The 23,485-nt window shown below is 52.4% G+C and overlaps 1 protein-coding gene and 1 long non-coding RNA gene across 7 annotated transcripts; one reads left to right on the top strand and one right to left on the bottom strand.

The window, feature by feature from the left end:
- Window positions 1-237: 237 nt before the first annotated feature.
- Window positions 238-2,685, bottom strand: LOC118572748. 3 transcript variants are annotated; one of them, XR_004943512.1, is made up of 4 exons: window positions 2,571-2,685; window positions 1,747-2,061; window positions 1,325-1,485; window positions 238-329 (listed from the first exon to the last, which is right to left on the bottom strand). It is a non-coding gene; the product is annotated as an uncharacterized LOC118572748 (long non-coding RNA). The 3 variants fall into 3 exon arrangements; XR_004943513.1 differs by having other exon boundaries at window positions 238-326; window positions 1,747-2,685; XR_004943511.1 differs by having other exon boundaries at window positions 1,747-2,685.
- Window positions 2,417-19,814, top strand: Orai2 (ORAI calcium release-activated calcium modulator 2). Of its 4 annotated transcripts, XM_036172567.1 has the most exons (4): window positions 2,804-2,861; window positions 11,696-11,933; window positions 18,626-19,161; window positions 19,249-19,814. In XM_036172567.1, exons 2-3 carry the CDS (start codon window positions 11,709-11,711, stop codon window positions 19,151-19,153), a joined length of 753 nt encoding a protein of 250 aa, XP_036028460.1. In that variant the 5' UTR covers window positions 2,804-2,861; window positions 11,696-11,708; the 3' UTR covers window positions 19,154-19,161; window positions 19,249-19,814. The 4 variants fall into 4 exon arrangements, with proteins under 4 accessions (XP_036028459.1, XP_036028462.1, XP_036028460.1 ...); XM_036172566.1 differs by lacking the exon at window positions 2,804-2,861 and adding an exon at window positions 2,417-2,633 and having other exon boundaries at window positions 18,626-19,814; XM_036172569.1 differs by having other exon boundaries at window positions 2,701-2,861; window positions 18,626-19,814.
- Window positions 19,815-23,485: the final 3,671 nt, after the last annotated feature.

A 23,485-nucleotide genomic window follows, 5' to 3' on the forward strand; every position in this document is an offset into this window, starting at 1 on the left:
CCACTCCACGTAGTTAAAAGGGAGGTTTATTTTGTGGGGTAACTTACAAATGAAGGGATAGGTTGCAGGGTCTGGGAAAGGCATGGCGCAGTCCGGCGGTGTTCTCTGGAGAACTCTGTTCAGTCTACCTCCAGCGTCCAGAGTCCGGGCCCCAAGCGATCCCTCTCATTTGGATCCTGGGTCTTCAGCGTCCTCTCTCAGCCCCGCCTTGTGGGCGTGACCATTACCGAAGCCTCAATGGGGGTTGGAACTTCTGGGCCAAGGCTGGAATGGCTACCCACTACACCAGTGGACTGCCAAGGGTGGAGTTGGAAGTGGTGCCAGCCCTGCTAAGAAGTGAGGTGGGGGAAGGTAAAGGTCAGAGGTTAAGAAGATGGCTGGAAGGTCCCCAGCCCCAGGAAAGGAGGCAGATGATTGGTGGGGTTGTAAACAAGAAAGGTCAGAGCAAGTAATATGACTTGCTGCCCCCCATCACCATCTAAGCAGTTTGATTCCCCCAAATCTTTTTTCTGTGTGTTTGTTTGTTTTTCAAGACAGGGTTTCTCTGTGTAGCTTTGTGCCTTTCCTGGATCTCACTCTGTAGACCAGGCTGGCCTCGAACTCACAGAGATCCGCCTGCCTCTGCCTCCTGAGTCCTGAGATTAAAGGCGTGATCCCCCAAATCTTAATAGCATTATGAGGGTGGGAACTTACATGTTCAGAGGTGGAGCCTTTGGGGGGGTGATTAGGTCATTAGGGTAAGGCCACTCCAATTGAACCATGTTGTGGGTGGGGGCTCCCACCATGCTGCTAGAACCTCTGTCTCCACAAATGTAAACCAAATAAACTTCTTGTCTTTATAACGAAGTCTCGGGCATTCTGGTACACTGCAGAAGTCTGGCCAATGTGTTAGGATGCTGGCTATTAAACTTTTACAGTAGACTGTAATAGGGAAACAGACCAGGTAGGCCGTGAGTGACGGGGACAGTGAGGAGCCAGTGGACTGGACATGCTGGCCACACCAACTGTGAGACCATGCTGTATGATTGGGGGAGAACATGCTGTGCACCTTCATTGTGTGTGTCTAAGAATTGGTGTTCAAAGACAGGCTGCCTGGGCCTCTAGAGAAAGTACAGGGACCAGCAAGATGGCTCAGCGGCTAAACAGCCCTGGCTGGCAAGCCTGACACCCCGGGTTCAATCCATACGGTGGAAGTAGAGAACTGACTCCTTCAAGTTGTCCTCTGACCTCCACGTGTGTGTTGGGGCACACACCACCACCCCCACTAAATAAATAAAAGTAGTTAAACTTTTCAAAGTAAAGGAAGTAACTTGCCAAGACTAACCAACTCCAGGCAGACAGCCCAGATAGCAATGCAGCGCCCTGAAGAGAGAACCTGCATCCGGACCTGAACCTCCTTCCTTCTGTGTAAGTCTTCATCAGCTCCCTGGGACCCTCCAACTGCCAGGGCTCTCCTTTCAACATGACATCATGGCGTCCTTCATTCTAGAGACAAAGTAAACCAAACATTAAGTGCTATTGCCTATGTTTGGTTAGCAAAATGGCTCCTAAGAGGACTGGTAATTACAGCTGGCATTTCATTTTTGCCCAGGCATGCCAGATAATTGTGCTGGCGGTGGAGGAACCTTGCAGCCTGGCCCTGGAAAAGTCCTACTCCAAAGCCAGGGCTCCTAATAACCGCAATAAGCAAACCCCCCCCCCCCGCGTCAAAAGAATGTCATCTGTGATGCAAGGGCTGGGGTTTACCAAATGTCTCCTTCCTGTTTTCATTTGTTCAAGCTTGAGGTCTGCGAGTCGCCTGATAGTTGCCTTGAGAGATGAAGTGGCGCTGGGGCAGGAGCAGCTGGCGGGTCACCCCAGGAAGGAGGGATTGGCTTCCCCTGCCCTAAGTGAAGGGGCTCCGCGACTCAAGTCGAAACTGATGTCAGCAATATCCTTACCCTCCCCGTTGTCAGGAAACTTGGACACGGGTGGGATTTTTCCTTCCTTTGGGTAAATGTGTCACAGTCCAATGCAGCTGCGACAGATGGAAAAATCCTATAGACAGCGAGCAGCAGCAGCCTACCAAGCAAATAGGAAGCACTCTGAGGGGCCGCGAGGCACCCACCTGGGTGCCCCTTCTTGTTTCTCAGCGCTACCTAGTGTGCACTTCCTGCTGAGACCGTTCCTGTTTGAGTTTCTCGGTTGTAAAACCCCAGACTTCGCCAGCAAGGGCAGGAGGTGGGGGTGACGACAGCAGGGAGTGGAAGGGCGTGCCCCACCGCAGCGTCCAAAGGACCCTCCTCTGCCATGCATGAAGTGCCCAGAGCTCAGCAGTTAGTGCTTGCCCTTTACACGGCCGCTGTCTGGTCCTCACGCTTCCTGCTGGAATCAGGAGCCACCTGGGTGACCACAGTAGCTCTGTGCATGGTGTCACGGCACAACCTGGGTAACCCAGGATGTAGCCAAGCTGAGGCTTCGTTGCACCCCTCTACCCGCTCTGCAGTGTTCTCGCCCTGTCCCCACCTCGCCATGCTGCCAGCGACAGATTCTGGGCATCCCCACGCTCTCCCACGCTCTGACCCACCCACCTGGGCCCCACGGGGATGACAGCACTTCGCTGGGGCGAAGACCCCCTAGATCTTGGAGGAGAGGTATGCCCCCACCCAGCTCTCCAGGTCACATGGTCCGCCGGCGGGACCCACGGGTGGGTCACGTGACGGCGGCGCGCCGTTGCCTAGGCAGCGGCTGCGGGCGGAAAGAGGGAGGGGGCCGGTCCTCCGCCCTGGCCCGGCCGCAGGGCCACCCGGCCGCAACACAGACGCCAGCCGCGGGGCAGGAGCTGGGAGCTGGAGCCTAGCACGGAGGGCTTGGGAGCCAGGGTGAGTGCTGGGGCGGTGGAGGGGACGTTCATCCTTCTTTTGTCTCGGGAGAGTCCGGAGGGGACAGGAGAGGGTCCCAGCTAGGGCGCGCGGAGGAATTGGATCAGGGACCCTGAACCGGGAGGAGACGGAGCTTCTTCGTGGGCAGGCATGGGATGGAGAGGAAGGGACAGGATGACCGGGGGTGGGGTGGGGCGGAGGGGTGGCCTCGTGACCCTAATCCCTTGGTACCCTTAGTAGGGTGCAGTGTCAGGGGACTCGGAGCTTGGGGCTGCCAGCTGATTCTCAGGTCCTGCAGTTGCAGGGACTTCCCTAAAGTAAGGGGCAGGGACGCAGGTGGCTGATTCTGGCAGGCTTGCTGCACGTCTCATGCGCGCGGGTGACAACAGACATTTCCCGTGCCCCAGATGTTTAGAGGAAGTTAAAACAGGCGGACTCCATAACCTGCTGCCTGGGCCGCTTCAAACACACCTGACGAGAGAAGGCTTGTCTAGCCGTCTCACGGTGTTTCCCTACAAGACCTCATCTTTCTCCTGCTCTTTATTTTAAAAAAAAGCTTGACTGCCTAGCGATTCCTCGAGCTGGTGCTGACAGACGTGGGCTCCATCTTGTCTCAGCGCTCCCCCTCCAGCCTGAGCTGGGAGTCTGCAGGCCAGACTCTGCCCCTCCCCATGGGGCAAGGGCTGGGCCAAGATAGGCCCCAGGAGTATAAGAAATGGATTTGAGGTGGGGCCGGTGGTACGCAGTACTCAGGAGATGAGGCAAGACGGTCCCAAGTTCTAAGTCAGCCTGGGCTACACAGCAAGACCCTGCCCCCCAAACAAAACCAACAGTAGAAAGGGGGTCAGGTGTAACTCAATTAGAGACTAAATAGTCTAATAGCCAACATGCAGGGAGCCCTGGGTTCAATCCCCAGCGCCATGTAAACCAAGCATGTAATTGTAGCACGTGGAGGTGGAGACAGGAGCACCCAGAGTTCAAGGCTATCCTTGGTTACATTTGGGGTTGGAAGCCAACTTGGGCTATATAAGACCCTATTTAAAAAAAAAAAAAAAAAGTAAGAAGAAAGGGAAAAAATGGATTTAAACCTCCTGGGCTAATCTCAGTGGAAGGTGGCTCAACATAGGACCTTCGGGTCTGTCTTGAGACTCAGCTGGAGGCAGGCAGCTCTTCATGCCCACCCCTAATCACCCTGGGGCTACCTAGCTCAGCCACACACTCAGACTGGAGCCTGGGACTTCCTCATGTGCGGTCCTCTGGGTAACCATCTTCTTTGCCTCGAGAATCCTTCCCATCCTTTGATCCCCTGGGACTGGAGTCACAGATGGTAGTAAGCTACCACATGGGTGCTGGGAATGGAACCTGGGTCCTCTGGAAGAGCAGCCAGTGCTCTTCATGGCTGAGTCATCCATCTAGCCCCTCCACAAGCCATGTCACTGGGTGAAAGGTAGTCTATCCCAGAGAGACATAGCAGTAATTATAGACAGTGACTATCTCCCCATCTCCCACCATGCCCCCATGCCCTTGCATTTCTGGAGAAAGTCCACTATAACCCTACTTTCTGTCTGCAACTAGCCCTGTCCTGCTGCCCCAGGCCCCAAGAGTCTTCCATCTCCTTGTCCTTCAAGCAACCAACCTTACTGCCCCACCCTCTGGAGGATAGTAGCCTTCCTAAACATGGCTTCATCTTCCTGCCTCTCAGAACCCTCCATGTGAGCAGCATCTTGTCTTGGATGGAGGGCCTGGTTTTGGTTTTGTTTGTTTGCTTGAGAATTTTTTATTTTTGCTTATACATGTGTGTCTGTGTGGCGACATGTGCACATGAGTGCAGGTGCCTTTGGAGGCCACTAGAGGGCATCAGACCTCCTAGAGCTGGACTTACAGGTAGTTGTGAGCTGTCTGACTTGAATACTGAAAAGCTAACTCCGGTCCCCTGAAGGAGTAGTATATGCTTTTACCCGCTGACCCATCTCTCCAGTGCCCAAAGGGTCTGTCTATGCCGAATTGTCTTTTCTACCCATGTGTGTCCGCCCTAACATGGGTGTGTGTGACAGGCAGCCAGCCTTTCCGTTTCCCCCCTGACCACTGAAGCAGGTAGCTCACTGGATAAGAGTGTTTCCCCGCTTGTCTGGCTCCCCTTTTGGGCAGTGAGTTCTTTGAAGATAGAGATTCACTCTCCTGTGGGGTTTTTCTTTGGTTTGGTTTTTCACCTCATCCTGCATGGGTTGGTCCTGGAAACCTGACTGGAGAAACAAGGGAATGAAGGGACAGACACACAGATCCAGGTACAGGAAAGCTGGGGTTAGGCAGGCCGTGCTCACTCTGACAAAGCAGGACTAACTGCACAGCATCCTGGACCCCCGGTGAGTTTATTATGTACAGCACAAGGAGAGGGTTTGTCTCAGTAGGATGTCTCTCTAGGGGTGCAGCCACAGGGATCTCTGCCCACTACCTTAGGGAAGTTCCTAAAGCTGCAGGACCTGGGAAGTGGCTGGCAGCCCCAACCTGACACTGCCCCCTACCAAGGGCATCAAGGGTGGGGTCGCCTGCCCACCTCCCAGGTCGAGTCATCCTGGAGGAGGAAGCTGTAGTTGCTGGGTTTTGCATACTAGTTGGTCATTTTTAAACACTGCTTGGTCCAGAGACAGGCGTGGCCACGCCTCTGAGCTCCACCTGGAGGAAGGTTTTGCCAATTCCCACAGGTCGGAGGCCTTGGCCCTTGTCAATAAAGGGTGTTCACTCAGGACTTCATCAACTCCTTACACACTCACTCGAGGCTTCCTTGGCTCCCCACAATTTTTGTTTGTTTGAGTTTTGTTTTGGTTTTGTTTTTATTTTGAGACAGGATCTCCCACAGCCCAAGCTGAGCTTGAAAAGTTGGCCTTGAACTTCTAATCTCCCTACCTGCACCTCCACAGTGCTGGGATTTTAAGTGTGCATCATTCTATCTAGTTTTATGCCATGCTGGGGATACAGCCTAAGGTTAAGTAAGCCTTTTACCTCTGAGCCACACCCCAGCCCCTCACTGGGGGATTCTAGGGAGGTGCTCTACCACTGAGTCACACCCCAGCCCCTCACTGGGGGATTCTAGGCAGGGGCTCCACCACTGAGCCACACCCCAGCCCCTCACTGGGGGATTCTAGGCAGGTGCTCTACCACTGAGCCACACCCCAGCCCCTCACTGGGGGATTCTAGGCAGGGGCTCTACCACTGAGCCACACTCCAGCCCCTCACTGGGGGATTCTAGGCAGGGGCTCTACCACTGAGCCCTCCTTCATCTTTGATGAGTAAGAACAGTTGTGTGAGCATCCATTGGGTACTGGGGAGCAAGGGTTGCTTTTTACAGCTCTCTCTGTACTATTTCCTCCACACTTTAGGCTTTGTTCTGTGCTGTATGGGGGGGGGGGTCATTTACAAATTACACGACGTATAATCAGTCATTTGGAACTAACCCATGGAGGGGTGAGAAGTGTTTGTCTGAATCTCGTCCAAGGGAGAAGACATCCTTGAGGAGGTAATTGGCCACAGTGCCACTAGCTTGTGGGGGACCAGCACCCACATTTATTTACCCCAGGGATTCTTGAGGAATGAAGGATAAGAGACTTAGTTAGAAATAGAGAGGAGAGAAACAGAGAAAACACAGGATGGACTCGAGTGGGCCTGGATCCTTAGCCACTGGCCCTAAACTTTATTCCAAAGGTCTGTTTATAACAATGCCAAGGGGTGGAGCAAAAGACCTCCCCATTGCTAGGTAGACCCTTACAAACACCTGCACTCAGGCCCGTGATCCAATCATCTGCTCTATACCGGGTAAAGCCACTAGGAAACCTGGGAATGGGCTCCCACAGTAGCTGCAGGTGTGGGTGACACGTGACCCGAGTCCTCAGGTTGTCATTTCTATAAACAGGCCCAGAAGCCAGGTGTTGTGACACCGGCCTGTCATCCCAGCACTCAGGGGCAGAGATGGGCAGATCTTTGTGGTCTACATAGCAAGGGAGGCTAGGCTAGCCAGAATTAGTCTCTTACACACATGTACAAAAACAACAAGTAAACAGAGTCACTTGCTGGTCCCTTGAGGGACAAGAACACAGAACTGTCCCCTGAGGACCCTTCCGGTTGGCCAGGAATAGCCAAGGCTCTTTGACTTGCCTAAGAACAAGGAGGAAGACGAGGGACCCTTCCCAACTCCTCTCTTCCTTTGTGGTCCTTTTAGGTATTGACATGGGGGGGCACTTCCATCACTGCTGACCCCCACAAGTACCCTAGCATCTCATGGGACCCTGGACTCCTGTCCTAATGGTTTGTTGCTTATTCTCTGTCTCTCTGTCTTCTTTCTCTCACTGTTTTCTCTTTTAAATTGTATTTTATTTATTTTGGTTTATGCCACAGCGCTCCTGTCAGGATCAGAGAACAACTTGCAGGAGTCGGTGTGTGGGCCCCGGGGGATCAAACTCTGGTCCCTGGGTTGGTGGCAAGCACCTTTCCCCACGGAGCCATCTCACTGGCGTGTGTTCTTCCTTTTTCCTTCTCCTTCCTTCTCTCTCTCTCTTTCCTGCCCTCCCTATCTTCACACACACACACACACACACACACACACACACATTCTCACTCTGCCGCCCACACTAGTCTGAAGTGCTCACTCTTCCTGACTCAGCCTCCACCATGCTGGGATGACAAGCCTGTACCACAGCCCGCCTGGCTGTCCTCTAACACCCTTGGGCTTTTCGTGGGGCCTGCTGGCTCTGAACACAAGAGTTATTGTCTGATGCCCAGCCAGCCCATAGTGCCTCTGCCCTTCAGGCTTGTCCTCAGGAGATTACCCAGCTAGATCCCACCTGGAGTGCGCTGCCACAGGCTACCCTGAGTGAAAGGGACTAACTAGGCTGCCAAGACTCACTTAGAATTAGAGGAGATTTGGGTTAGAGTCATACATCTTTTTTTTTCTTTTTTCTTTTTTTTTTTGCCGGAGCTGAGGACCGAACCCAGGGCCTTGTGCTTGCTAGGCAAGCGCTCTACCACTGAGCTAAATCCCCAACCCTCATACATCTTTTTTTAAAGATTTATTTTTTATTATTCTAATTAAGTGTGGGGGTGTTATATGCACATGAATGCAAGTGCCCACAGAGGCCAGATTCCCCGGGGCTTACAGGCAGTTGTAAGCCGCCTGTTGTGGGTTCTAGGAGTTGAGCCCGGGTCCTCAGGAGGAGCAGTGTGTGCTCTTAACCACTATGCCATCTCTCCAGCCCATGTCATACATCTTAACAGATCACACCCGACCTTCGTTCCATGCTATTGCCTGACCCAAAGCCTACTAGGAATGAGCCTAGAGATCGTTGATCTGTGGGTCTCTTTAAAGCATGCAGGGTATGGTGGCGCACGCCTTTGATCCCAGCACCCAGAGACAGAGGCAGGCGGGGCTCTGTGAGTTTGATTGAAGCTAACATGGTCTACAGAGTGACTTCCAGGACAGCTGGGAACATAAAGAGACACGGTCAAAATCACGCATGCTCACGTCAATTGATGGATTCTCTCTCTTCCCCACTCCCTCCTTCTTCCCACCCCTTCCCCCCACTTTTGATTTTTGAAACAGGGTCTTGCTATGAAACCCTGGCCGGGCTCCTCTTAAAACACAGTTCTTGAGCCTGGCGGTAGTGGTGCATGCCTTTAATCCCAGCACTTGGGAGGCAGAGGCAGGCTGATCTCTGTGAGTTTGAGGCCAGCCTGGTCTACAGAGTGAGTTCCAGGAAAGGCACAAAGCTACACAGAGAAACCCTGTCTTGAAAAACCAAACAAACAAACAAAAAAACATTTATACATTTTTGTCTGTGTATGTACAAAAATGCACATTCCATAGCGCATGTGCAGAGGTCAAAGGACAGCTTGTGGGAATGTGTTCTCTCCTCCCACAATGTAGATTCCAGGAATCAAACTCAGGTCATCAGGCTTAGTGTCAAGGCTGCAGAGCTAGCCCTCTGGGCCTCTCTCTGCCACTGATACAGGGTCTCCCGTGCAGTCAAGTTTAGGTGCTAAAGAGATGGCTCAGTTAATAAGAATACTTGTTATGAAAGCAAGGGGACCCGAGTTCAATCCCCAGGGCCTATCTAAAAGCTGGTCATGAGCATCTGCCTGTAATCCCAGCATCGTGGGGCAGAGGCGGGAGTGCCCTGGGAACTTGAGAGCCTGTCTCAAAAATTAAGGTGAAAAACAATACAGGAAGTCACCTGATGTCCCCCTAGCCACACACACACAAGCATGCATACACACGTGTATGCATACACACACATGCATACACACAAACATACACACGTGTATACACACATACACAACCATACCTCATAGCACAGCATGGCCATCAACTTTATGTCCTCCTGCCTCAACCCACGCTCATTTTTCTTTTTGCTAAAGGTTTCCATTGCAGCCTGGGTATGGCTCAACTTAGAAAGTAACTATAGTTTTGGGAGGTGACTTACCATGTTTAAGATTAGATTTGAGGGGTTGGGGATTTAGCTCAGTGGTAGAGCGTTTGCCTAGCAAGCGCAAGGCCCTGAGTTCAGGCCTCAGCTCTGAAAACAAAAAAAAACAAGATTGGATTTGAGAAGCTAGTAGTGCCAGGCCCCACCCTCATAGTGCAAGTAGTTATAGGTCTTCAGAGACATTGTGTTCAAGTGTCCAGCAAGTAGCTGGGTCTGGTTGGCAGGCCTGTAATCCCATGTACTACAGAAGCTGAGGCAGGAGGATCAACCTGAGTAACTTACCAAAACTGTATCAAAATAAAAAGTGGTGGTTTGTTTTTTGTTTTGTTTTGTTTTGTTTTGTTTTGTTTTTAAGTAAGAAAGGAAGGAGAAGGGGCTGGAGCAATGGTTCAGTGAAGAGCCCTGGCTGCTCTTCCAGAGGGTCTGGTTTGATTCTCTGCACCCATACGGCAACTCACAGCCATCTGTCCTCTTCTGGTCTCCGTGGACGCCATGTATGCACATGATGCACAGATGCATGTGCTAGCCAACACTCATGAGAAAGGGAGGGAGGGAGAGAGAGACAGAGACAGAGACAGAGACAAAGAGACAGACAGAGAGAGAGAGAGGAGAGTTTGAGCAGAAAGTATAACTCATGGTTGCTTAGAATCCCCCAGTGAGGGGCTGGGGTGTGGCTCTGTGGTAGAGCACCTGCCTAGAAACCCCTAGCTCCTTCTGAATGTGACCGTTGCCTGTTCCCTGAAGACAATGCCAGTCAGAGGGGTCATGGGTACATTCTGTCAACCTTTACATTCTAGTCACACAAATAGGCTCTGTTCAACTTTACAGAGAATGCATTGGCCATGGTGGCGCCCGGCACTGCATGCCTGACCCTCCTCTTCTGCAGACGGCCCTATGTTCTTTCTTGCAGACTGCCTTAGAGACCAGGGCCCCACACTCAAGCTACCTTTAGTCCCCATGCCTCTACATTTGGACTTGGAAGCCAAAGTGGTGTAGGCCTAGAATTCCAGCACTCGAGACGCCGAGACAGGGTCACGAGTCTGAGGCCAGCCTAGCCTGTATAGCCAGTCATTATCTCCAAACAGAACACAGGGCTGGGGAAGGCTCAGTCATAAAGTGCTCGCCATGTGAGCATGAACTCCTGAGTCCAGTTCCCAGCACCCACGTAAAGCTAGGCCAGACAGCATGCGCCTGTGATCCATGGTGCTGGGGAGGTGGAGGCAGGAGGATCCATGGTGCTGGGGAGGTGGAGGCAGGAGGATCCATGGGGCTGGGGAGGTGGAGGCAGGAGGATCCATGGGGCTGGGGAGGTGGAGGCAGGAGGATCCATGGGGCTGGGGAGGTGGAGGCAGGAGGATCCATGGGGCTGGACAGACAGCCAATTTAGCCAAATTGGTGAACTCCAGATACAATGAGCGGTCCTTTCCCAAAAAAAAAAAAAAAAAAGTCGAAGAGTGTTGAGGACACCCAGTGTCAACCTTTGGCTTTGGTATGCATGATGTACCACACTCATTCACTTGTACACACACTAACAAATGCACAAGGACACATATGCACACACTTTATTTAGGTTTGGGAGGGTATTCTTTGTTTGTTGGTTTGGTTTTGTTGTTGTTTTGTGGGTTTTTGCTTGTTGGTTGGTTTTGGTTTTGGTTTAGTTTTTTGAGACACGGTTTCTCTGTATAACAGCCCTGGCTGTCCTGGGACTCACAGAGATCCTTCTGCCTCTGCCTCCCTAGTGCTGGGATTAAGGGTGTGCACCACTGCCACCCAGCTAACAAATAAATCTTTTTTTTTTTTTTTTCTTAAAAAGGTAGACATATTAAAAACCAAACATGGGGCTGGTAAGAGGTCCAGCCATCAAGAATGCTTGGTTCAATTCATAGAGACAGAGAGATTAAATGTTATCTCAGGATGGAGAAGAAAGGAATATAGAGCACTGGTTTCCTATGTACAGAACTTCTGTTTTGTGTGATGGAAAAGTCCCATAAACAGACAGTAGTATCAGGACATAATATCATGATGTAATAAATCAATACAATCAATGTTATTAATGAATATCGTAAATATAGTTATTGAATGAAAAAAAAAAAAAAGAATGTTTGCTGTTCAGTCATGAGGAATGGAGTTCTGATCTCAGCCCCGACCTAACAAACTGTCTGTAGCTGTGGAAGGCAGAGCCTGAAGGAACACTGGGGCTTGCTGGATGCCAGCTTAGCAGAGAGATGGCGAACCGTTAACTCAAAAAGACCCTCCAAGGAACAGGCAGAGTGACAGAGAAGGACACCCCATGCCCTCTTCCGGGTTTGGCACAAGAACGACCAAAGAAGCTCCAACATGTCCTGTCTCTCCCTCCCCCAGCCCGGTTCCCACCATGAGTGCGGAGCTCAATGTGCCCATGGACCCCTCCAACCCTGCCTGCCCCGAGCCCGGCCACAAGGGCATGGATTACCGAGACTGGGTCCGACGCAGCTACCTGGAGCTGGTCACCTCCAACCACCATTCGGTGCAGGCGCTGTCCTGGAGAAAGCTGTACCTGAGCAGGGCCAAGCTGAAGGCCTCCAGCCGGACCTCCGCCCTCCTCTCCGGCTTCGCCATGGTGAGTGCGGGGAGCCGAGGACAGGGGGCGCGGAAGGCGGCCTCTGACCCCCACAGCTCGTGTGGACCTGCACTCAGACATACACATCGGACACACACACAGACATAATAAATAAGTTAAAAAGCAAAGCCGGGGGTGGGGGAGGGGGGAGGGCTCAGCAGTTACAGCCTTTGTGGTACACCCGTGAGGACCAGGGTTCAGATCCAGAAACCCATGTGAATGTGGGCGAGCATGGTGGCTGTCAATCATTCCAGCCTCAGGAAGCAGAGACGAAGGAGAGCAAACTGCCTAGCAGGACTGGCCATGTTGGTGAGCTCTGGGTTTGATTGAGAGACCCTGCCTCAGTGAATAATTTGGGAGGGTCGTTGAAGATGATCCTCGACCTCAACTTCATACCTCCTCATGCATGAGCACCCACATACATGTGTATGTTCTCTCTCTCTTTCTCTCTCTCTCTCTCTCTCTCTCTCTCTCACACACACACACACACACACACACACATACACACAAACTTGCATATACTCACATATATCACACACACACAAAAAAATGGGGAGGGGGTGGATAGTCACTTGAGGAACAAATCCTGAGGCTCATCTGTGGCCTCCACATGAACACACATATGAGCACACTTGTGCACACTCACACACACACATACCAAAAAAAAGGCCGGGCAGTGGTGGCACACGCCTGTAATCCCATCACTCAGGAGGCAGAGGCAGTGGATCTCTGAGTTCGAGGCCAGCCTGGTCTACAGAGCGAGATCCAGGACAGGCACCAAAGCTACAGAGAAACCTTGGGGGGGGGGGGGGGCGGGACAGGACGGGACCCAAACAAGTAAATAAAATAACTACACAGAGCCTGGCATGGTGGCATACATCTTTAATCCCAGCACTCAAGAGACAGAGGCAGGCAGATCCCTGTGAGTTCAAGGCCAGCCTGGGCTACAGAGCGAGATCCAGGACAGCCAGGGCTGTTATACAGAGAAACCCTGTCTGGAAAAAATAAATAAATAAGCAAACAGACTTATCTTAGGTGAGTAGGGTTTACTGGAAAGCTTTGTGTTTTGTTTGCCCTGTCTGAGGCCTCACCCATGGGGTTGGGAATCTGAGGCACTTGAGCAGGGACTCAGGGAACTCTGGCAGGGGGCCAGCCCAGCTGGAGTTGTAGACACTGGCCAAATGTGGCCTCCCCCTGGTGACAATGTGGCCACGCTTCTGCCCTGGCTCCTGGCTGCCGCCATCTTTTCTGAGTCATCCCAGGACAAAAGTCAGTTGAATCTGCCCCAAGGGACTCACAAGTCCCTGCCCCAGGCTCCACAGGGAATCTGGTGGAGCACTTGCGTAAAGGTTCAGCCCTCCCTTGCTCTCTGTGCTGGGGTCCCTCTGGGTAATGGTTTGTTTCTTTAAGTCAAATAATTGTTTCCACAGCCTCTGTTTCCACAAAGTAAACAACGTCCTATGAGGGAAGTCACTGCTGGGGGGCGGGGAGGAACTTGCCTGGCTGTGAGTGGGCCACATTTGGGAGAGTTAGACCCTGGTAGCCCAAGGACCACACCACACAGGCACACAGAGTGGGGCAGAGAACACCCACCTCTGAGCAATACTTGGGGTTTTTTTGGTTTTTTTTGGTTGTTGTGTTTTTTTTTCCTGTGTTGTTTGTTTGTTTGTTACTGGAGACCGATTCTGAACCTTTTTATTGTCAAGGACATTTTTTTCCTTTGGTTTTTTTTGAGACAGGCTTTCCCTGTGTAGCTTTGGTGCCTGGCCTGGAACTCACTCTGTAGACCAGGCTGGACTCGAACTCACAGAGATCCGCCTGGCTCTGCCTCCCGAGTGCTGGGATGACAGGCGTGCGCCGCCCCCGCCCGGCCTCTAGGGCGTTTTTTCACTTTGATTTTTCCCTTTTTGTGTCTGTCTGTCTGTGTGTCTGTGTGTGCACACGCGTGTGCAAACACGAGCATGTTTTACTCGTGTGTGGATGCACATGTGTGTATGAGCATGCACACACAGGGGCCCGAGACTGATTGAAAATCACCCCCCCCACCCCCCCCCACTCCCCCCCCCACCCCCCCCCCCCCCCCCCCGTGGTTCTTCCACTACACTTACTGAGGCAGGGTCTCTTTTTTTCTTTTTTCTTTCTGTGTGGGTGTTTTGCCTGTATGTATGTCTGTGCACCATGTGTGTGCCGGGTGCTCCAGGAGGCTGGAGAAGAGCTTCAGATCTCTGGAACTAGAGTTACAGGTGGTCGTGAGGCTCTGTGTGGGTGCTGGGAATCGAACCTGGGTCCTTTGGAAGAGCAGACTGCGCTTACCCACCGAGCCATCGCTCCTGTCCCCAGAGGCAGGGTCTTTCGGTCAAACCCGGAGCCACTGATGCAGTTAGTCCTTCTAACCAGCTGCAGATCCTGCTTCCCCTTCCGGGGCTGGCACTGTAGGTGAGTCACCACACCCACCCAGCATTTACGTGGCTTCTGGGGATCGGAACTCTAGTCCTGGCAACCATTTTAACCCCTAAGGGGTCTCCCCAGCTCCAGAACCTTTAAAAAAAAGTTTGTGTGTCTGTGTGTCTGTGTGTGAACATATGCACATACATGCCTGTGCAGGTGTGCACACATGCATGTGCACCAGGAAACCAGGAGAGGGCGTCAGATGTTGTCGTCCACCACATGCATGGAAAGGCAGTCCTTTGAGGCAGCGTCTCGCCCCAAACCCAGGGCTGGAGTTCTCTCTGCTGGCCTGGAGCCAGCTTTAACATGGGTGTCGGGATCCAACAGAAGTCCTCCGGATTGAAAGGAGAACACCCTCTTAACTGCTGAGCCACTTCTCAGCCCCTAAAACTACAGCCTGGCGCGTGCCAGATCATTGCTCTGACACTAATTATTTCCCCAGTGCGTTTACCATCCCAGTCTTGCCCTGTGGTCTCATCACACTGAGAATGTATCTCGGTGAGTGGAGTGCCTGCCTGGCACACACAAAGCCCCAGCCCTGCACAAACCAGGCGTGGTGGAGCACACCTGTCATCCCAGCACTCGGGAGGTGGAGGCCGGAGGATCACAAGTTCAAAGTCACCCTCAGCCTCACACTGAGTTCACCTACCATCAGACCATGCTTCCGGAGGAAAAAAAATACAGCAATTGTCAGGTGTGGTGTCAGTGTGTAGCCTCAAATTCACGACCCTCCTGCTTCAGCCTCCTGATCGCTCCAGTTAAAAGGTCCACATCACCACGCTTGGCTTCAAAGCCCGTTCAGTCGTTCAGTCTTCCCCAGGGCCTGCTGGTTACAGTTCATGTCGAGACATGGGGTCCAAAGGAGATTTTAGTCTCTGACAGAACGTGAGACCCTCTGCAGAAGAGGAGGGTCCGGCGTGCAATGCCAGGCACCACCGTGGCCAAGCTGTAAGTTGGCTCCACCTCTCTCCTGCTACTCAGGATGGATCAGTTTGCGTGACTAGAATTCAGAGTTTGACCGAACGTACCCATGACCCCTCTGACTGGCATTGTCTGCAGGGAACAGGGAACAGGGAACGGTCACATCAATTACTATTACCATAAGAGCTAGGGGTTGGCAGTGGGGACGGGGCTCTGCGGTAGAGCGCTGCCCAGCACGCACAAGGTATGGGGTCACACACTTGTCACCCCAGCACTAGCCAGGCAGGAGCAGAAGGGTTGAGAGTTCAAGGCCCTGACTAGCTGGGAACTCTGTAGACCAGGCTGACCTTGAACTCACAGAGACCCACCTGCCTCTGACTCCCGAGTGCGGGGTGAAAGGCGTGCGCCACCACACTAGACTTCTGAGGTCAGTTTTAAGGCGTGTATGAGACAGATACTGCTGTTACAGCTGGGACTTGTTCTCTCCCAGAGTTGTGCAGGACTGCTTTCTCTGACCTGCTCTTCGTTTGTTTTAGTTCTGGAAAGTTGAGACATTCTACAGGACTTTAATATAATGTGCCTATTTCCTTTCCTTTATTATTTTTATTATTTTTATTTTCAGGCTGGGCCTCACTGTGTAGACAGGCTGTACCTTTAATCCAACACTAGGGAGGCAGAGCCTCCAGCTCAGATCCTCCCACCTCTGCCTCCCTAGTGTTGGATTAAAGGTACACATCAGTCAGCTCCTTTTCTCCTCCTGTGCGCGCGCGTGTGTGTGTGTGTGTGTGTGTGTGTGTGTGTGTGTGTGTGTGTGTGTATGTGTTGCTGAGGATGGAGCCCAGGGCCTTGTGTATGTCTGTCAGGCAAGCACTGTACCCACGAGCCACGCCTCCCCCAGACAGATGGTTCCTTCTCTGTGTGGCACAGGCTTGGAACTCACTCCCATCAGCAGCTGTCATTTTTGGATCCAGGCCTTGAGACCATTTGGCTTCCCAAACTTTGGAAGAATTTATAGCATCTCACCCAACAAAACAAGCTTACGCCGCTTGTGAGATTTCCAGACAGGTTCCGAGAATGCTCAGACAGGGGGTGTGCATTCTGGAGACGGGGAGGGTGGTCTAGACTTCAGGGAAGTCCTGAGTACATTGACTGGCCTGGAGGGGAAGCCTAGGTCATCCCGATGGCCCAGATACCGTGTGACCTCAGTGTGGCTCGCCATGCTACAGTAATAACTCATATCTACTGTGTGTGTGCAGTCTCTCCAGTGCTGGTAGAGACTTCTAGAAGCAACTTGGAGATAACATTTAAGAAGCTTCCCAGTGCTCTTCTCTTCTCTTCTCTTCTGGAAGTTTCCTCTAGTGGGCTGTTACAGCCCACCACGAAATGCCTCGGGGGAGGTGGAAAGCAACTTGAGTGTTCAGACTCTGCAAGAGCAGGCAGAGACATGTGCTGCCAAGTCCAAGGGCCTGACTCGATTCTTGGAACCCACATTGTAGAAGATGAGAAGCGACCTGTGCAAGTTTTCCTCTGATTTCATGCACACAGGCATGCACACGCATAAGCACTGGCATATGTGTACACGCACACACACACATGTGCACACACGTACACACACGCGCACACACACACAATTAAGTAAAAACTTTTTAAAAGAAGAAAGAAAACCACCAAGGTGGGCTGTGAGCCTAGTGGATGTTCTTAGTCTACCACCATTAAATCAGGCTGTCCCTCAGACTTCGGGGCAGCTGGGGGAAATTGATGAGTAACGAACGCTGAGGCCCAATCAGGCAAGGATGAAGACAGATGAGAAACAGTCACTTGCCTGGCTGAGTCATCTTGTTTATTTGTTTTGAGACAGGGTCTCACCATACAGTCACAGCTGCCTTGGAATCACTAAGTAGACCAGGCTGGTCTTGAACTCATAGAGATCCAACCTGCCTCTGCCTCCCAAGTGCTGTGCATATTATTTTTACAAGAAAGATGGATGTGGTGGCACTTGTCTATACCGACACTTAGAAGGCCGAGGCAGGGGGATTGCAGAGAGTTGGAAGACAGCTACCCAAGGCTGGCCACCTGAGATCCATCCCGTGTGAAAAGGCCAGATGTGGTGTCATGTGTTTGTAATCTCTGCTCTGCTGCGGCGAGATGGAGGGAGGTAGAGACGGGAGAATTGACTAGAAGCCCTCAGGCTACCCTGGGGTATGCAACATGGCAGAGATAAGACAGGCCTTGCCTCCAAACAAAGTGGAAAGAGAGCCAACCCTGAAAGTTGTCCCCTGACCTCCTGTGGGTGTGCAGGCACGCGCGCACACACAATCATCAACATCATTGTCACAGAGGATAGATAGCTTAGACCTAGGAGGCACAGGCAGAGGCCCCCCTTGAGCTCCCCCCCTTCTTACCTCCCAGGCTGCTGCTTTGACTGGTCTGCTTTTAACCCTTTGCTCCCTGGGACAGGCTCGTCTGAGTCCTGGACCCCCAGCCAGCCTGAACTCCACCCCTCCTAGAGCAGTCTACAGCGGCTGTGCCTAGGGATGGTGCTGCTGACTGGATCTGTTCTGGCTGTGGGGGACGTGTGAGAGGGACATGTTTCAAAATCCCCCTGAGGTACACGGAGGAGTGTCCAGGAATGACTGCCAATAACTGCCACTCAAAGAGCTGGGGCTCCTGGTCCCCTGTGTGTTCTGTGTGCCTGACTCATTTAGAATTTTTTGTTGTTGTTTTGTTTTGTTTTGTTTTGTTTTTTGAGGCAGGGGTTCTCTGTGTAGCTTTGGAGCCTGTCCTGGAACTCACTCTGTAGCCCAGGCTGGTAGAAATCATTTTTAAAAAGCCAGGCCTGGGCTGGAGAGATGGCTCAGAGGTTAAGAGCACTGACTGTTCTTCCAGAGGTCCTGAGTTCAATTCCCAGCAACCACATGGTGGCTCACAACCATTTGTAATGAGATCTGGTGCCCTCTTCTGTATACATAATAAATAAATAAATCTTAAAAAAAAAAAAAAAAAAAAAAAAGCCAGGCAGGCCTGATGGTGCATGCCTGTAATATCAGCTGTAAGGAAGTAGAAGCAGAAGGATTGGCACCTGGCCAGCCTGGTCTGCAGAGCGAGATCCAGGACAGCCAGGGCTACACAGAGAAACCTTTTCTAGAAAAACAAACAAACAAAAACAAAACAAATAGAATCCCCCAGTGAGGGGCTGGGGTGTGGCTCAGCAATACAACCTTTGCCCAGAATGCCCAGCCCACCCTACTGTCCCCCCACTGATGGCCACGGTGGGGTGCATGCATCTGGCAGGCCCCCTGACCCGACCCCTATTGTGCCCACAGGTAGCCATGGTGGAGGTGCAGCTGGAGACGCAGTACCAGTACCCACAGCCCCTGCTCATCGCCTTCAGCGCCTGCACCACGGTGCTGGTGGCGGTGCACCTGTTCGCTCTGCTCATCAGCACGTGCATCCTGCCCAACGTGGAAGCCGTGAGCAACATCCACAACCTCAACTCCATCAGCGAGTCCCCGCACGAGCGCATGCACCCTTACATTGAGCTCGCCTGGGGCTTCTCAACCGTGCTGGGCATCCTGCTCTTCCTGGCCGAGGTGGTACTGCTCTGCTGGATCAAGTTCCTCCCCGTGGACGCCTGGGCCCAGCCGGGCTCCGGCAGGTACACAGGCTGGCAGGCCGCGCTGGTGTCCACCATCATCATGGTGCCGGTGGGCCTCATCTTCGTGGTGTTCACTATTCACTTCTACCGTTCCCTGGTGCGGCATAAGACCGAACGCCACAACCGGGAGATCGAGGAGTTGCACAAGCTCAAAGTGCAGCTGGATGGGCACGAGAGAAGCCTGCAGGTGGTGTGAGCGAGGCGTGCACGGTTTGGCACAGCCTGCAGGAGAGTGACCCTCAGTCGGTGGGTGTTGGCCACCGCGCTGCTGGTAGGAGTAGCCGAGGGGGCTGCCAGACCAACCCTGGCTTCGTGAGAACCACTCACTACGGCTGCGTCACAAGAGCCCCAGTGGGGCTTGCTAAGCAGACATCACAGAAGCTGCCCCGCCCGATACTTCCATACTCCTCAGAGGAAAAGAGTCTAAAGGCGTGAGAATCCCAACCATTGTATCACAGAGGCCAGAGGAAGAAACATGATCCCATGGCCCTGGGGATGGCCTGGATCAGGGACAAGCTGGAAACACCTTGTCCTGGGAAGGTCATGGTAGATCTCGGACATCTGGACCTGGTGATTGGCAGGGCAGGACTGAAGTCCCAAGGCTGCCTGGAGGGCCGGGGCTCCATTAGTTGCTTGCCTAGTGTGCAGGAAGCCCTGGGTTTGATCCCAGCACTACATACACCAGGTGTGATCAACCCAGTTCTAGGGAGGCGGAGGCAGGAGGATCAGGAGTTCGAAGTCGTCCTCCGCTACATGGTGAGTTTGAGGCCTTGTGAGACACTGTCAAACAACACGCGCATGCATGCCCGTGAAAACACACACACACACACACACACACACACACACACACATAAAGAATAGGCTTCCAGGGTTGGGGTTTTAGCTCAGTGGTAAGAGTGCTTGCCTAGCAAGCACAAGGTCCTGGGTTCGGTCCTCAGCTCTGAAAAAAAAAAAAAGAATAGGCTTCCAGAGAGGGCAGAGATGGACCCAGGGCTGGCACAAGGGTAACATGGCTCGTAATTACACACAGGAATATGGTGACTGATGTACAGTTCTCCTCCAACTCTGGAGAGTATCATGGGATGTTCAGGATCCTGGGGCATACAGCAGCTCAACAAAGGTAATATACTGTTATTGGGATCAGTGTTGCCTGGCCCTAGAGAGATGACCCAGTGTGGGAGGCCTGGCAGGGTTAAGGAGAAATGTCCTAGAGCCCACCACCACCACCAGGTCACTGAGGTCAGAGATGGTCTCTCTCTCTCTCTCTCTCTCTCTCACACACACACACACACACACACACACACACACACACACACACACGCACACATACCACAGGCAGCAGGCTCTCCCATTCAGAGGTGTCCACCTCTTAGCCACCTCTTAGCTCACAGCCAGCTACCCCTGTGGACTGTGTCAACACAATCTGGGGCACCATCTCAGAGACCGGCCAGCTCAGCTCCCTGTGGCCTGTGGCCCCTAGATGTTGTTGAGAGGATAACCTCAAGGGACTTCCTGTTTTAGCATAGCAGTGAGCCAGGCCTGGCCTGTGGGTGGGGCAGGGGCCTGGCCCAGCCTAGCATAGGCAGATATTCCTTGTGCTAAGCCCCATCCACTGCAGAGAAGAGGGACCTCACCACCCTGCTGCTGGTCCTGCCAGGACACTCAGTGCTGGTCCCTGCCGCCCCCGTGTTTGCACAGCTGTGCATGAGTTTGGCATTGTCACGACAGGCAGTCCAGCTGGTGTTGTCATCTATACCCTGCAGTCAGCGCCAGCTCGCGTGGGAACTGCGGGCACACCGTGTTTACCCATTTCTGCAGTGTTACCCAGAGAAGGCGTCCATCTCTTCCTCTGGATGTAAATGGCCACTGGGCTCCTGCAAGTACCACTTCCGATTCTTACAAGAGCTCAGTCTCTGGAGTCTGGATTTGGTGCTGTGGGATCCAGGAGGGCCCATCTGTAGTTTCTGGAAATGGGTCACACTGTTGAGCATAATCTTCAACACATGGAGCCCTGGGGAGCCTTGTGGAGGATCTTCCTTGTGAACTGTGACATCTTTGGGGAAGTAGGACTTGGTGTCCTGTGAACCAAGAAAGTGCCCTCTGTCTTTCAAAGGTGTGTCCTTCAATACCCTTCCTCAAGACAGCTGTCTTGAGGTCCCTTGAGGTCTCAGACCTCTGTGCTTTCCTGGGGTCTTTGGTAAGTCCAGCTTAGTTTGATTTTTTTTTTTTTTTTTCTGAAGCACGCTAGAATCATGGGTGGGCAAGATGGCACAGTGGGTAAAGGCGCTTGTCTCCAAGCCTGGAGACGTGAGTTCAGTCCCCATCTTCTGACCTACACACAGAAAAGTATAGTAAGAAAAATAATGGAATATTGTAATCACTATAAGATGGGACATGGTTTGGGGATTTAGCTCAGTGGTAGAGCACTTGCCTAGCAAGCGTAAGGCCCTGGGTTCGATCCTCAGCTCAAAAAAAAAAAAAAAAAAAGATGGGACATGTGTCCCCCAGCACGTAAAAGACAAGATGGTCTTTTGGAATGAGCATCTCCCACTGCTGGGCACCATTTGAAACACCGTGTTGAAGCTGAGGATGTAGCTCAGTTTGTAGTAGCCTAGCATACGTGAAGCCCTAGTTTGATCTCGAATCACATAAACCAAACATGGTGGGATACATCTGTAATCCCGGCATTCAGGAGGTGAAGGCTGGAGGGGTCAGGAGTTCAAAGCCAGCCTAGACTGGTCAGACTCTGTATCAAAAAGTTGGGAGGGGGGAGAGGGGAGAGAAAGGGGAGCCTGCAGATGGCTCAGTGGTTAGGAAACCTACTGCTCTTGCAGAGGACCAGAGTTCAGTTCCCAGCATGCACATAAGGCAGCTCACAACTGCCTATAACTCAAGTTCCAGAGGATCCAGTGCCCTCTTCTGGCCTCTGCAGGCACCCACATGTGTACATATACACACACACAAAATAAAACGAGGGGGTTCCTGTTGGACATTGGGCCCATTCTTCCCACCCATTTTCTGAGACCATTTGGTGCCTCAGCTCTTGGAATGCCTGGCACTTAACGCTGTGTATAAGTCCTGTAATTCTTCAGGCTCTCGTGTTTGGTTTTCCCAGTGCCAAAGCATGGGACAGCCATGTGTGTGTGTGAACAGAGGTAACTGACTGCGCATGGGGTCCCCGGCGGGCAGGAGTCACAGGGTCGTCCCAGAGCTTTGTCAGGAGTTGGAGGGCACAGTGGCAGAAGCCGGCAGGGCAGGCTGAAGGCTGGAAGTTGGCTTTCTGGAGGCATAACCTGATTTCAAATCTCGTTCTAACCAGTCACATGGCTAGGGCCCCCTGGGGCCGGCCTGCACAGGCTTGTCCTAATTTCATCTATCCAAGATGCAGTCCTTCCTGGTGCTCAAGGGACCAGAGTCCTCAGACACACCGTGACCCTTCCCAACACGGCATACGGTCTCCCCGTACCCTTGACCGCAAAGTCTCCAAGTTCAAGCGTTTCTAGTTAAGAAACTTCAAAGGCAGAATGTGATTAGTGTCTCCCAGGAAGGTCTACTGAGAACTAACTACAGGAGCCCAAAGGGCTCAAGACTCATTCTGTGTCACTCTATCTGCCGGACACTGTAGGTAACGCCTGTCCTGTGTGGGGATGTTTTAGCAGTTGCTCTGGATTGAACTGAATAAATGGATAAAGCTTTTCCAAACCCTGTGCTTTTGAGAAGTATGTTCAGAGGGTCCATCTCAGTTCCTTGCTACACCCTCAGTCCTGGCATGAGACCTCTTTATCTGTGCATCGCTTTTTTTTTCCCTCCCAAGACAAGGTTTTACTGTGTAGCTTTGGAGACTTACATGGAAATCGCTCTATAGACCAGGCTGGTTTCGAACTCAGAGATCCGCTTGCCTCTTCCTCCCCAGGGCTGGGATGATTAAAGGTGTGCACCACCACTGCCCAGCATATGCATCGTCTTTTATTGCTGGTCACGCTCAGGGGCGGAATGGGCACGGGGCCTTCTAGGATGGACAGGCAGGCTGCTGGGACCCAGGCATACACTGAGTGAGGTCCCTGTCAACTGAACCCGAGAGAGCCTCGTACTTGGCAGCGGTACCACTTCCTAGCTTCCTTTCTGAAGGAGTGTGTGTGGAGGGTGGGAGTGGGCAGGTCCCATGTGGGTGGCTGTGCTCACCAGAACCCATCTGGACAAGGTCAGCTAGATTCCACAGGCTTCTAGAAGAGGAGCCCCTGAGGTGTTGGTTACTTGGGTCCCTATGGCTCTGGAGCCACTACCCAGGTCACCCACTGGGGTCACCAACCAACAAGAAACTCTGTTTGGAGAAGTTGCCCAGACACAGAGGTCCTTCCTAGGAAAGATTTTTTTTTTTCTTTTTGGGGTGTGTGTGTGCACGCATGTGCATGCACATATACCTGCTGTGGAAGCCAGAGGTCAGCTCCAGGTGCCTCCTTGGACATTACCTTTGGTTGAGACATAGTGTCTGACTTGACTGGGAGCTGGACAGTTAGCTGTGGTGATA

This window comes from Onychomys torridus, chromosome 22 (genome assembly GCF_903995425.1).
Source record: "Onychomys torridus chromosome 22, mOncTor1.1, whole genome shotgun sequence".
NCBI classification, from domain to species: domain Eukaryota; kingdom Metazoa; phylum Chordata; class Mammalia; order Rodentia; family Cricetidae; genus Onychomys; species Onychomys torridus.